The sequence below is a fragment of the Apteryx mantelli genome, chromosome 2 (genome assembly GCF_036417845.1).
Source record: "Apteryx mantelli isolate bAptMan1 chromosome 2, bAptMan1.hap1, whole genome shotgun sequence".
Taxonomy (NCBI): Eukaryota; Metazoa; Chordata; class Aves; order Apterygiformes; family Apterygidae; genus Apteryx; species Apteryx mantelli.
Window position 1 is genome coordinate 70342616 of NC_089979.1, and position 15475 is coordinate 70358090.

A 15475-nucleotide genomic window follows, 5' to 3' on the forward strand; every position below is an offset into this window, starting at 1 on the left:
TTCCATTTCAAGTCCCTGTTGGAATCAGAAAGCATGGAACCACATACATAGAACTTGAATTATTAGATATAAACTTTGTCACTATTTAAGAAAAAAAGGGTACAGTTTTGATTCATATTTCTGGTTCCATCCTTTATGCAAATCATTTTGTCCAACACAAATAGCCAGTGTAGCAAGCTCCCATTTACTTCACATGCAGCATAAATGTGAGTTTCCAGCAGTTGCCTCTTTTTCATCTGCACTTACTATCTCTCCGGCGGTATCTAATGCATCTTTAGAACGAAATTAGATTCTGTTCAAAAAGCTTCAGCCTCCAGTTCTCTGTAAACAGACTGATTTTGATGCACTTGCTGATATTTTGATTACCAATTTGATATCCCACATGGCTGCTTCACACAGCCCTTTTTGTCTGCGCGCTCCTAGATCTAGGTTCTCGCCCTGTTCTGCGAGTGAGCAGAAAAGGGCCTATTTTGTCCTGCCATAATTGAACTACCTTTAGCAGCAACCCTTCCCTAACAAAAGGCTTCTCTTTACTTTGGCTTTTGATAAGGAGCAGAACTGTTCTATTTTACAGAGGGATTTTCCCCGTAGGATGCATGCAGTGCCGCGGTAGGAACATCAGCCCGGCTCCACAGCTAAGAGGAGGTGGCGCAGCAGAACGCCACATAGAGACACTAATTTGCTCCCAGAAGCAGTATAGCCATGTTAATGCCACGCTGTACCCGGGCTAATTAGAAGAATAGTTTTAGGTCTTCAGTCGAAAGAGCTTTCTCTGCCTCATTCTTTTTTTTTTCTTTTTTTTTTTTTTAACATTGTTAATCTCTGTGGGCAAATTTATTGGAGCATGATATGAGATGTTAACAGTGCCTGTTGCAGATAAAATGGTAGAATTAATTAGTGCTTTTGATTTTAAGAGATAATCTAGTTTTGAGAAAAGATTTGTGTATTGGGGATGATGGTAAAAAATGAAAGTTCCTTGTCATCTGGAGACAATTTTAACTTGAATTATCAACATTTAGGGTCAGACTGCCTCTAGCCTTTGTACAAGCGTGCAGGATACAGGGAAAACAATTAGCCTTTCTTTCATCTTCCATGCAAAAGCTGCAGAGTATCACAGTCTCTGGAGGTCTCTACAAAATCACCTCTAAAGAGGCCAGGCACAAGGTGAACCACATAATGAAAGGATGCTTGGATAGCCTTGTCCTTGGATTCTGTGGCTTCATGCGCCATCTGTACCCCAGAAAGATCGCATCCTAATTTGTTCTGACACATATTCCCTCTGCATGCTTGGGCTGGTAATTTACCTGTCTTGTAAAAATGTGAGCAGTACCTTTCCACAGAACTCTCTTCAGGATTAGGTGGACCAAATTTGTATAGTTCTGTGACTGTGGTATATGCCAAGTAGTATGAACTGGTATAAGCCAGCTTGCACATTACCTACTCACAATACCTGAGGACAAAATGTATATAATCTCTAAAGTAAATTAACATTTGCATTGCAGGCCTGTAAGAAAACAAGCGCAGCAGGCTTTTATTAAGGCACTGTTTGGGACATGCATCATCTATCTGAGTTTGAGCAATTGGCCCTATATTCTGCTTTCAGCCAATGACAGCATATTCCTGGAGATTTGGTGCTTGAGTAAGGACAGGTTGCTGGAAACCCTTTCATGGGCAGAGACTTTACTGAACCAGTCTAAATATTAGGGCACTCTTCAAAGAGTTGTAGGTTTAAACCCCTCATAAAATAAGAGAAAAGCGGCTACTGACTCACCTTTAGATCAGGTGAGAGCACTGAGCCCTTAGCAATTGTGAAACAGGTGGATATAGGTCCCTGTCACAGCAGGTTTCGGTGATCTAGCCCCAAATATTTTTCCCAGTGAAATTTGTTGGCAAATTTCACCTCCCCTTAGGATGGCCATCAGGAAAATTTCTAGCAAGTTCAATATTTGCTGAGGGGAAGGAAGGGGTAAGAGGGATTGGAAGGGGAAGGAAGGGGTAAGAGTTGATTGGATGTAGTCACAAGGAACCTTAACCTCTGGGTATTTTCAGAAACTAATAAATTGCATAATTCAGCAAAGATGAGAAGATCATTGCAAGGGGACCTTAATTTCACAAAGGATATAAGATGGAAATGAAGGTGATAGTCCTGTTGTAATAAAAATAAATGCCTTATCTGAAGATAGCATTTCTAAAAGCAGAGGTAACAACTGGGAGAAAAAAGTGTGTAAATTAACAACAGATTAAAAATGCCCTTCTTTCCTGTTTAGAGCTGATACTCCACAGAAGAAACTGATCTGTGATCAGGAGTGATCAGCAAAGAGTCAGCACAGAATCACAAAAAGAAAATAGGGCAGGACCTGCTGCAACCAATTAGCTGGCTGATAATCAGGAGATTAATCTGAGTAAATAGTCAGCCAGTTCCCTTGGGTCACTGTGAGATCTACAGCAGTACTTGAACTTCATCATGTAAGAGCAATGATGGAAAGCATAGAGCAGAAAACGTTACTCTGTAATCTGTTCCTGAACCATCAGGTCTACTGATGATGATAAAATTTGGAATACTGTCCATAATAATATGGAATAACACTGCCTGAGATCTATGGCCTAACAAATAGAGCAATGGACTAGGGGTCAGAGGTTTTATTCCTACTTCCATCGCAGGCCTGCAGGGTAACTGCAGACATGGCCTCAGTTTCCCCACCAGCAAAGGGTGCAGGAGCCTAGCACTTTGAGTCACAAAAAAGTCCCCATTGATCCAATCTGAAAGGTGAAAAAGCCTCTACAAAAAACATACTGGAAAGATTTCATCTATTATTGAAGACATGAGTCAGTTAAACAATCTCTCTTTTTCAGGAGTAGTTCTGCTATCCAAGGAAAAGGAACAAACAGAATGAAAAGTCAATATAGTGCAAATGTAGCTGTGAATTAAGCTGTTTAAGCCCCAGATGCAGGCTAGTTTCGACATCATGAATCTCAGCACTGACTATTTCATCCCTAAATAATCTCTATTCTGCACAGCGCTGTCCTGTGTAACCATAGCCAAATTTCAGGAACAGGGTTTAAGACGGACCCAAACATGCAACTGCCTATTTCCACTCCTTTCCGGTATCCTTAGCATGGAGGTGTGTGAGAAGGCATCTCAAAAGTAGGAAGAGGTTTGGCTACTTTGGCACTTTCTTCCAGCAACTGCTGACAGAGGGGCAGGCCGTGACACTCTTGCAAGGTGGAGGAAATGGTAGCACCCCTGTAGCTATTATTTGCTGCCATTAAAGACAAGCGATGGGTGGAAAGATAACGGAAAGGCAAAGCCATCTCTATGCCCTGCTTTCAAGTGCATAGCCTGAAAATCCAGCCTGGTGTTTATATAATGCTTTGAACCTGTAATCTGCTAAACACTGTGATTAAATAATTGTGCTTAAGTTATAACTGGTTTTAATTATACAGTTTAGCACCCAGCATTAGAATTGATGAGCGCAGTTCTTCACTGAGTAAGCAACCTAAAGCAAGTCTGGTGGCTGAGAGCTAGGAGACAGCCCAAAGGTTTTTCTGGGAGGGAAACCCCAAAAGGAGGAGTATTGGTGGCAGCTGGGGAAGAAAAGGGGAGAAAAGTGAAAGGGAGCAGTGGAGGGGCCTGAAAGATGTTTATTTTACACAGCCTATGCTGTTGTGCTTGACAGGCATTTCCCTTAAGGTAAGGAGGCCTGACAAGAAGGAGAAAAAAGACTGTCATTTTACTAGCATATCAAAGTTTGGGACAACAAGCTGTGCCTGCGTGTGCGGCCCCCCGCTCCTGGAGCAAAAGTTTCCAGCACGGGGTGCAAATCTAGCCTCCTAGAGAGAAGAAAAGAAGAAGACGACGACAACAACGACGACGACTTCTGTGCTAAAATGTCTCTTTTTAACTGCACAGCAGCTCCCGAGAGCTGCGGGCTGAAGAGGAGAAGCTATGTGGCAGTGTCCCATGTGCTGGCGGATGGTGGTAGTTTCCAATGCCATGTGTATTTTTGCCGAGAGCTGAAACAGCAGGAACTATGCAAAACTGCAGAGGTGGGTTAGAGCAGCTGTGAGGATGGATCGAAGTGAAGGAACGATGGCCCCAGGAACCCATCCCCTGTGCTGGCCATCTGTGCCAGACCATGAGAGAGAGTTTGCAGCAAGAAGGGCCTCGTCCGCACCGAGGACCGAAACACCATCAGTTATGCATTACTGCAGTCATGTGCTGCTATGCTTATCTATGTGGCTGGCTTTTCCTCTTTTCTCTTTAATGAAGTATTATTACACTTGGGAGTGGGGAAAATTAGCTCATTAGGTACCATAAGGCTTAGTTCAATTTTTCCCAGGTTTCTGGACAGGCTTGAAGCTGTTGTTTTATTAGAAGCCATTTATAAATTTGAACTGGCCTCTGTGATTGCCAAACAAGTCCTGACATAAGAGTTAGACTAAGAATAATTTAATGCAAGGCTGGACCGGATGATCTCCAGAGGTTTCTTCCAAACTAGACATTCCTATGATTCTACTGATATAAATGCATGACACTTTTTTTTTTTTTTTTTTTTTTAATGGCTGCTTGACTTAGAGGCAAAGCTGTGTGAATGACTGATCTTTTGGGTCACTGGATGAACAGAAAGTCGAGGAGGGAGGCACAGTGGTGAGAAATAAAATTTTCAGTTCACAGCAATCCATCCTCTCCCACTACAAAACAGTTGTGTATCAAAATATCATGCTCCAGATGAAATGAAACGATCTTTGCTCCTTTCACAAAGATAATATTCAGTTAATTTTTTTAAACAAACTGCTACTTAGAATGAAAAATTGAAATGTTTAAAAACACATTTCAGTCTTTCAAAAAAATGTGTTGTTTTCTTGAGGGAGCTATTCATGAATTTCTGAAGAGGCGACTGAAAGCATGGATAGTCTCCAGCGAGCCTAACTTCATTTTTTGCCAGATAGACTATTTCATTAAAAAACAATCAATCCCTTTGTCTGCTTAATCACTGTTCTGACAGGCTACAAAGGAAAGACAGAATTCCTGCTCCATGTACCACTACACAGAGTCACATGAAGGCTAAATGGAATGATAAACCTAATTTTACAAGGGGCCATTAGGAGTCAGAAACCCTGATCCCAGAAGGATAAAATCTTAACACAACAAGGTCCACAGCTGTAAAAGTGAATGCCTAACGTTCTGCTCGCCAGTCTCTATTTTTGCATTTACGTACCTGGCCTGGCACACAAGGATATTTAGCGAGCGGCATCTTTGCTTGTGAGTGTAATGGAAACTCCTGGGTGATTAGGACTTTTAAAAGTCAAATCATTTACTCTGGTGCCTTGGGAGGTCTTGGGCCCTGGTGTGCATCTACACATTCATGGATGCACACAGTCCATTTGAAGATAGTGAGACCCCACAGTCCAGTAAAGCAGTATTTTTGATAGGTATTTGGAGAAGATTTTGTGTCTGACTTCAAGTATTTTTACTTTTATTTTAAATTTTGGCCCATGATTTTCCCCATATATCTCATGAGATGTCTTGAAATTCTTTTCCTTGCCTTTTCTCACCCGATTACTAAGTAAACATAACCATTTATCGTAACATCCACCATTAATAATAACTCAAAGTATAATAATTAAACAATAGGTTAAAAACCCCACAAATCTCTACAGTAGGAAAACTGACATCAGTGAAGACCCTCACAGTTCATTTGAATTAACCTAAATGCTGCTTCCTGAGGTAGTGTCTCTTTTGGGCGCAGCATCGGCTCTGAGCTTAAAAGCCAGGCTGTGCAGGGCACCGGGGCAGCTCCCCTAGACAACCCCGGCTGTAAGTATCTGAGCACAACTGGCTGCAAAAATAAGGAAAGGTGAAGCGGAGGCAAGATGCTGGTTGATTGAGAGTATATGGGAGGTTTAAGGACAACAGTCAATCATGGGTTTGAACGCCGCTTAAAAACCACCCGGCGCTCAGGAACCAATAACGGAGCAGCATCTTTGGCCCCAGAGAGGTGGCAGAGACCCCCAAATTCAGCCTCGGACAAATTAAGGGGAAGCCCAGCAATAACAGCCCGCCCCGCGCACTCTTTTCTGCTGGCAGGGAGCGCCACGCAGCCTGCGCCCCCGTTAAGGGAAGCCACTTGAGCATGAAGGCGGAGAACGGCTCTCCAAGTATTTAGAGACAGCCCGTTTTCAGCGCTACTTTTGCCTTTTCCGCCCCGGGTTTCCAGGGGAGCCTGTTTGGACACACGAAGGTGCAACGGCTGGTGCAGGCTGCAGCGCGCGCAGGTTAGATCCTGAACGCCACCGCTGTCACTCCATCTGAGGCTAATCAAGTTTGATGTCTCACCTCTTGGTTCAGCATGGGCTTGCAGCCGGGGTTTTTGTTGGTGAGCTGCAAGGGTGCTATCTAGCTTGTCATGTCTAATAACTTTCTCTTCTGAAGTCTGATATGCTGAAAGATCTGTGCTGCTGATGTTAAAAGCTGGATTTTCAATGCCTTCTGTTGCTGCTCTCTCTTCTTTTACTATAGAAAACAAGGAGGTCAGAAGAGCACATTATAGCAAAGTATATTTCAATGACAAGCAGAAAATTCCTTCTAGTAATTCCTTTGCTGAAAGACTCAAGTGTATCATCCTCAAATGTCGCCAAAACAGAATTAGGTTAAAATTAACTCAAAAAAAAAAAAAAAGGAATAAATGATTAAAATAATTACAAATTGCACCCTGACAAGCAAGAGCAAAATTTCGCCCACAGCCATTTGTCTGTAATTAGTTAATTAATCCTTACACAAATTATGAGCAATAACTCATCAAGCAAGGCTCACCCATCAGAAATTCAGCAGACTTGGATTTCTTCTGCTTAGTTTGCTTCAGAGCCTTCTGCTGGAACTTCTGGAGGGAAATTGTTAAATGAATAAATTAGCTAAAGAACGAAGATCATCCTTTATGATTCACAAATAACACAGTATTTTAAATATGGGATGGCATTGAAATGTCATTTAATTTACATCTCTGCTAAAGGGGTCAAACACTAATTGAACAACAGAAGTGGAAGAATTAAATAAAATAAGAGAAGAAAAGTTAAAACAAATGCCAAATGAAGGTCACATTAAAATAATTTGGTTTTTACCATTTTTAATTAATGCAAAGAAACCTCGACAAATGAAGAACATTATAAAACTTGTCTTTACAGTATGCATTCAGTAGCAACTGCTTTATTTCACTTGCAGAATTGTAAGTGCTTCATTTACCAAAGTTTGGTTATGCAGCATATTTATAGACAGACTTCTCTGACATTCCCTGTTCTTTATTTTCTAGGTCCGCTTACATTACCAGTGTGTTTGTTCATAACAGGGCAGCTAAAAATGAATGAGCTCTACCCTTACAACTGAGACAATAAAATAAAAATAACCCCAAATAATTTACATTGAGATGTCACAAAAGAGACATCACAGTCCAGGGGAGAGAGGAAGAAGGACTCATTACAATGATGAAAAGTTCATTTAGTATTAGAGACATGCCAACAACCATTACAGTGAAAGCAAATAGCAAGAAATCTTAGAGCAACTAAACTCTGACAAGTTCCGAGTTAATTCCCGCAGGGAAGCAAGGCTTGGAAAAAATGTAGTCACACTATTACCATAAGGAAGGCCCAACTTCTAAACACCATTTTTGTACCTTCAGGGATGCTAGCAAGAGATTCACACGTGGGTTCATGCATGGCTACAGTCCCCTATAATGGACGCTAGCAGTCAAAGCAGGCAAAGGTTATCTAAAGCAAAGCACATCTGGGAGTATTAATCAAAGCAAAAAAATCAAAGTAAGAAAACGATTTAGATCCATTTATTTTAAAATGTCACATGGCATTTTCTGAAAACTGGATTTTTTTTTTAAGCCAGTTGTTTAATTGTCCAGAGATAAAGACCACTCCTGGCAACATAGCTCCTGGAAACTGTCAATACAAAAGGATTAATTACAAGAATCATTGAAAAATTGCAATTTTTACAGCATCCATCTTTTCTGTTTGATTGTGGGTGTCAATTTCCAATACAAAACAGTGCTCGCAGCAGACACAATCAATAAATCTGTCAAAAATAACTGAACCGTATTACTGACAGATTAATATGGATATTAATGTCTTTATATGTGTGTGTGTGTGTGTGTGTGTATACGTACAGGCACATATATGTAGTCTGAAAACAGCTGACTTCCTCTAAATTAAGACTACTATCCTACTAAAAAGCAAGTACATTTAAAAATGACTAGATAGACATGTTGTTCTGGAAGCTAAATTAAATAAATACTAAAGCAGCAGAATTAATTCTTACAAGCCCCATGCAGCACAATTGAAGTTAATGATAATTTTGACATGAGTTCAGTAGGTTCAGAAATTCACCCTACTGCTTTTGATTTTTTTACCCAACTGAAAAATCTTTCAAAAATATACACTAGCTCAGTTATATCTTTAGAATTACATCACTTTTGCAATACTAAAGCATTGCCACAATCCTGCATACTGTAAAATTTTAATTCAATTAGTTTTAAAGATTCAAGCAGTATTTGTAACATTGCCATATGATAACCATTTTTCTCATACTGTTTATAGTCACCACACAAAACTTGAAATGTTATGTTAATGACTAGAGAAAACAACATCTAGGGGAAAATTTTGGGACAAATTTTCAGCAGATGTAAATCAGGATCCAACTGTAACTCTGATAGAGTTAAGTTACTGGCATTACCTAAAGCTTTTACTTTCTATGCACACATATATTCCTTCTGCATGGCAGATTTCCCTAACAAAACTAATTGCACACTATATTTGCTATAGTCAACTTTTAACTGTCATAGTCTGCAAAATGTACAAGTTCATTCCACAGTTTTAAAAAAAAAGTAATCCTCTCTCCAAATCTAATAAAGATTTTTTTATTTTTTTATTTTTTATTTTTTTACTATTCAATATAGTTAGCACCCAATATTGTTTTTCCAAGGACACAATAAGCTACATTCTTTGGCACTTAACTCACTTTAACACTAAGTATTATTTTTAAATACTTGATGAAACATGCTTATGACTCCTATTTACTTTAAAGAACTTCAAAAGAAATAATGCCCTTGTTCCTTAATGCAACTAGGTTTTGAAAAGGTGCTTTTCATGAGTTCATATTTTCAGAATGAAAGCAATACCTGATGTTCTACAGCAGAGAGATATTCTTCCAGGGTTACTTCTCCATGTAACTGAACAGTGGAGCATTTTGGTGCCCTTTGAATAACCAGCTCATGTTCTTGTCACTTTGTGCTTCAGAGGAAATTAGGAGACATTTTCCTTTCACACCTACTACCCGTCAGTTTCCCTATCCTTCTCTCTTTTATACCTGGGCACCTTTAAACAGTGTAAATTACACCCTTTTTTTTTTTCCTCCTTCCCTCATTTTAGGTTCCTTTCCCCTGCCACTCTGCCATTAAAATACTTTGTCTTCTCATCAGAGAACAGGCAGGAAATTATCCAGTGGCATTTTATATTCATTTTATCATTAGTCACTACTAGTTAATTTATGTATTTATGCAAATTTATGTCTAAAGTAATTGTTCTTTAATCAATTCACATATACCTACAAAACTTAGATTCTTAAAAGCAAATTAAAAAAAAGCTCTTTCACTGACCACTTGCCATATTTGCAGCCAATGTCCAGTTTTGTGGCTGTACCTAGAGGAACGCACACAAACACACATCTGTACAGAGATAAGCTGTTCTAAGTATAGAGCGTTACCTAAAAATAAGTATTTAAAAAGTATTTCTAAAGAAAGCAAAGTTACACAACTTGAATCTAAAGTCTCAACTGATATAAAGGCTACACTCATTTACCCCTGCTGTGGAGTTGGCCCAGGCTATATTGCAAACAATATACATAAGGCCTATCTACCCACAACTGGCATACAGAAAGGGGATGTCTTCTGTTTTCAAAATCAAGTTTAAAGGATGAGGCTTCTGCTGATAGCGATTCATCCTATTTTAGAACTCCACCACTGTTAGAGAAAAACATAAAATCTTGCCTTTTAACTTTTTAAATAATACCTTTTAACTTGAATGCACTGCATTATGGAAAAGATAAGGGGAGTTAGAAGTGGTTGAGTATCATGCAGACTAATCAGCATGTAATTCCAAAAGTGACCTAAACCTTTAAATGCCTTTTTGCTGCTATTGTCCACGCTGCCGTCATTAAAATGCACGGACTGCTTCCTGATACTAATTTAAACAAAGGAAAAATGCGAGTAACCAAACTCGTGGATCTCCGATCTATGTGAGAATGGCAAGCTCTACAACAGCAGCAGCAGCCACAGCCAGGGAAAACACCCTCATTTATAACCAGTGACAACTAGAACCTATGAAGTTTTTAAAAGAATGTGATTGTTGTCAGAAGGAATTGGGCACAACAATGCTGTGTTCAGTTCTGGTTCCACTCAAAGCCATGGCTGAGGGGCTCTGGGAAAGCTGCTGGAAGGCTGGTGGGCACAGACCAGCAAGAAAGTGAATTTTGCATACTGTACGGATCATCGCTCAGTTCAGGGCAGTCATATTGAATCTGTGATCAACCAACTGTGCTTCATGAAACCGTCAGCCCTCATTTATGTCTAGCTGTTTTCTTCTGTCGTGCTGTAAACAAGCTCTGCTCTGAGCTGTCTCCCTACCCTTATCTGCTTGCAAAGATCACACAGACAGACCTCATCAGCAGTCTTAGAGTTAAAGTTACTGCTTCCAGACAGCAGTCCCCATGCAAGCTAGAAGTCAAAAAGAAGAGCAACTTTGGAATGACAGAGTTTTAGTTCCTTTTAGGAAATGCATACCTTAGATTCATACACATACTGGCATGTTATGTCTCTTTCATGAAATTAAATTAGGTGTTCCTAATATGAACAACTGTTTCTAACATCAGCAAACTAGCTCAGCAGATTCATCCATGGTTTTGTTTATCTTTTTTTTCCTTTGGGGCCTTGTTTGAATACAGCCAAAAGAGAAGTAGCTGGAAATATTGTCAGTCTGGTAGGACTCCAAGAACCTAATAATGCCTGAAATCCTCCAAGGAGTGTAATGATGGTAAACAGGAACAGGTATGTTGGCTTCTGTTCTCATTCACTTCAGTGAGAGCATTAGCCTTTAAACACAAAGTAGAGCACAGTTTTCAAAGAGTGATCCTCTCGCACAAAAAGGGATGGAGCCATACTATTTACAGCATTTAATTCTTGTAACCAGCTGGTAAGTCCCTGTTAAGGCTTTCCTTGATGCAGCTGGAGCTGGAAACTTTTCCCTTCTCCTAGTCTATTACTTCATCTGTTTAAGGGACAGCAGTCAAAGAGAAACAGCTTGTAATATGCACCTGTCTGCTTTAAGCAGTCCATGTTAGATTTTGCAGAGAGCAAACTCTTCATTGCTAATGAGAATGACACTTGGTAGGGTCAAACATATTTTTAGCTGACTCCGCAGCAATTTAAAATAAATAAATAAAGTGTGGCTCCTTTTAAGCCCATTCTATCTAGAAAACGAGACTAAAGGGAAAAGCCTTGTTGAAACAAATGCAATTCCTTGTGTAGATGGAAGATGTAACCTTACGTGTCTAGTCTAATATAACATTGGGCATAGCCAGGCACGACTGATCTTGTACATTGCCCATGCAGTGGCATGCAGGAGAGCATTTGACTTTTCCCAGAATAAAAGTTCAGATGTCTTTCAGAAAATGGCCATGTGTAAAGTATTATTCTGAGTTTCTACATACTGGGCAGCCTTCTGAAGAATCACAGCATGCTTTAGCTACCTACAGGATCAGGCCTATGCCAAAATTGTTCTCTGAGAATTAAAAAAAACCTGTGGTTTGCTCCTATTTCAGAGACGTGCAAGCATTGTCATGCAGAGACACATGAGCTGGAATATAAAGTAGTGAAGGTGTGCGCCAGGCAAATAACCCACATGTGATCTTTCAACCATATAAAAATTACCTTAGTGCGTTTGCTTCTTGCTAGAAAATAAGCACTGTGTTTTAAGTCAACTGTGGTATCATTTACAATTACATTGAAAGAAAGAACATACTAGTTTAGCTATTAAGTCATCATCTTCTTCTGGCTTGCTCTTAAAACAGAAAACCCCTCAAAAACTCAAGCTACAGAGCTGACGACAAGAACAAAAATGCCACAGAACAAAACAGAAGCGAAATAAAACAAAGTAAAACATACAATTTATTAAAGAAAACACTGGTGCTGCATTTTGATTTCATAAATTGTCCCCATTTGTACTTCCTTTTTAAACAATAACTAACATGATGATGGGTTAAATGAAGTTGAGATTGTCACAAACATGGCCTCACTAGTAATTAATGTAGTTTAATATGGTTGTTGGCACACATCTCACATGACAGATAATGTTCCAACATGTCACTGATAGGACCTTTCAGCACAGCTTTAGGAGATCTACCAGGCATTGCCGAGGTTGGTTAGGTCAAAGGGTTGAACCATGTGTAATTCAGAACAGAGGAGGTCCCACGGTCACTCCACAAAAACAATTACACTACTTATTTCACTCTATCCTTTGCCCGAAATTCACAAGCCTCACAGTTTCAGTGCAGTCAATCTCACTCTGCCCCCAGGCTATGAGCCACATGAAAATATGTGGTGCTGTGTTTATAAATCTAATCAAAAATAGAAACAGTAGACAAGCACAATGAGGTCCTACTATGGATCATGGGAATTCTCTAAATTCTGAAGGCACTTTTGTTTAACTTCCGTGGGCCTTCTCCTACCATTATATTGTCTGGTACTCTCGTTAATCATCCCCCTGACTTGTCAATGATATAAAGGAGCCTACGTATCTGCTAACTTCCCTCCCATCACACTACAAAAAAAGTTATGAAATAGCAATGCTAGGAATAGCCCTCTTAAATCTTTTTTAAGCATAGGTTTTTTTCCACTTACCTCTTTCTCCATGCCAGCTTGCCCTTTCTCAGACCCGTAGCAGAAAACACTTCCTCCTGCAACAAAAGAGAGGGAGCACATCTGAGTTTCCATGCAGTCATTAAGACCTTTAGGTTTAACACACAGATTTGCAGAGCACCCATCTAGAAGACCTATCAGGCAGGGTCTTTGCCTGCTGCAGCCCCTGCTTCTGCCTAGCCCAAGAGCATAGTGAGGATATGGTGCTGTTTCTTCACTTCATCTTCATGAAAACAACTTTGCATCAGATCAGGCTAAAGAAAAGAGAAAAGCAAGCAAGCAAGCAAACAAACAAAAAACTAACCAAAGAGTAGTTTAGGCTCAGGTGAAATAACACCAAGAAGAATGTTGGGGGGGGGGGGCAGAATTAGCCCAGAAATAGATAATTCCTACCAGCAGACAGTAACTACTGAAATGATGCAGTTTGCTGTGGAATACACCTAACGTGAAGATTATAATGCCTAGCCGTCTGGACTCATGAGTGCTTCTGTAAACCTGCATCTAGGTGGGCCTTACCTGTGTCTCTCTTCCTGTGCTGGGATTTCCATGAGAAGAATGGAATTTATTCCCTACTCTGAGGTTAAAACCATTATGCAAGCATACAATAATTTTACAAGTTATGCATCATTATCATCAAAAATGCCTGGATTTTATACCAGCTACTTTTATCCCTATGTGGGAAAAACATATATATTCATACAAAATGGCTAGACAGCTTGCCCCTGCTGTCACCAAAATCAATGGCAAAACTCAGTCTGACGCCACAGTTGCAAGATCGGAACCGCAATGAACAGCAAGTTTTTTCTTTGCCAGCTTTTCCCTTATGCATTTATACAAACACACATTCAGATTATTTTGCAGAGCCTGAAAACAAAACGAGACTTTGAACAATTAAAAATATCCCTTCAGGGCCACTCAAAAGCTTTAAGTGACCTTCGGGTTCAGAAGATGCCCTGTACAAAGTACATGTTTGGCCCTACTTGAGGAAACTCTCTCTCCTGAGGGCAACACGCAAAGAAGTGCTTGATTCTAAGTATGTGCTTAAGTTTCATTGAAATCAATACAATGGACAGTGAAGAGGGCCACAAATGCCACAAACACGGAAAAAGGCCGCATTGTTGCTTTCGGTAATGAATGAAGGGCTGAGCTCTGCCCAGGCCTTGTTGACGCTGAGAGTCTGCCGACCTTTGCCATCTCTCCTCGATTTGGGTACCCTGCTCCAAGTGCCACGGTCATTGCTGTTATTAAGGGCATTGCAATTCCAGGGGATTCTCCTCTTCCTGCAGCCACTTCTGCCCAAGCAGCGCCCTTGCAATGCCCCATGGCTATTGTAGAAATGGGCCAAAATTCCTCAACTCCATGGCACTCTGTGACATTTAAAACAAAGTCCCGCAGGTAGCCTAAGGTCACACATCTAGTCATTTTATGTGTCTGAAAACAGAACCCAGGAGTCCCAGTTCCAAAATCCAGGATGGGTTTCCAGGCCCAGGCAGCATCTCCATCACTTTTTCAGCTGTCACTCTAACCTTATTGCACTTCCACTGAATGCAGTGGATAACTAGTTTTGAATCCAATGGCATGACATAAGGATCCATTTATATAATTTTCTCTTTTAGAGAAGTACCTATTATGGTTCAAACAGAAACAGCAAAGAGGGGGAACCCAAGTGAACCAAAGGTAATAAAAGTTTGAAATGTTTTTTCTCCTTCTAAACGTAGAATCCTAAGAAGGTGCCAGCAGAAAGGGGGTCATTATTGGAAGGAAGAACTTATGAAAATATAAACTGTAAATTAAACATTTCCATCTATGGTCAACATCTGCTATTTGCAGAGGAGCTAGAAATGCAGCCATAAGGGCTCTCCTAAAGCCACAGTAGTGCTGGGAATTCAAAGCCTGAACGGAAGGATTTGGAGTCGCATCTTAATTTAAAGGATGTGATTGACCAAACTAGCCAAGCAAAGGCAAGGATATATAAATAGTGAGTTCAGTGGGGGCATTAATATCATTAGTACCTTAACTTTTGTTTTGCTTTTTGCTTTTTTTTCTTCTTCTTCTTCTTTTTTTTTTTAAGAGTTCAGGAACTTCCTTTATTTGGGTCTTCTGGGGAATATTTTCTGTTTGTTTGCGTAGGGGGCTTCTTTACTGCTTTTTTAAAATGAACACGATACAAAGATTACTTTTTTTGCCAGTTAGGCAGCACATCCAACACAGCATTAACTGATGTTAACAGAGGCCTAACTTAACCTCAGCAACCTATTTTATTTTCTTTAGCTGGGTAACAGCTGAATCATTAACATTAATTTGGCTTGCAGTTCTGAAAGAGTACACCAAAAAAATTACAATTTGATTTTCAAAACATTTTTCAGTCAATCAAAAAACAACACAAAACTTATTTTAAGTCCTGCCAGATATTTTACTCAATCTGATGTAATTTTTTGCATGATGTAGGGGTGGGCTTTAGTTACTTCTGTTTAAGCATATTTGTAGTAAAATAACAAATCCAAAAA

The 15475-nt window shown here is 39.9% G+C and overlaps 1 protein-coding gene across 1 annotated transcript in view; it reads right to left on the minus strand.

Annotated features, from left to right (window-relative positions):
- LOC106500418 (orofacial cleft 1 candidate gene 1 protein homolog) overlaps positions 1–12962 on the minus strand; it is a 35511-nt gene extending 22549 nt beyond the window's left edge. Inside the window, exons 1-3 of the mRNA XM_067292163.1 lie at positions 12951–12962; positions 6815–6881; positions 6338–6514 (exon numbers count right to left, since the gene is read on the minus strand). Of these exons, the coding sequence (XP_067148264.1) occupies positions 6338–6514; positions 6815–6881; positions 12951–12962 (256 nt within the window). The remainder of the gene's footprint in view (positions 1–6337; positions 6515–6814; positions 6882–12950) is intronic.
- Between the last annotated feature and the right edge of the window lie 2513 nt (positions 12963–15475).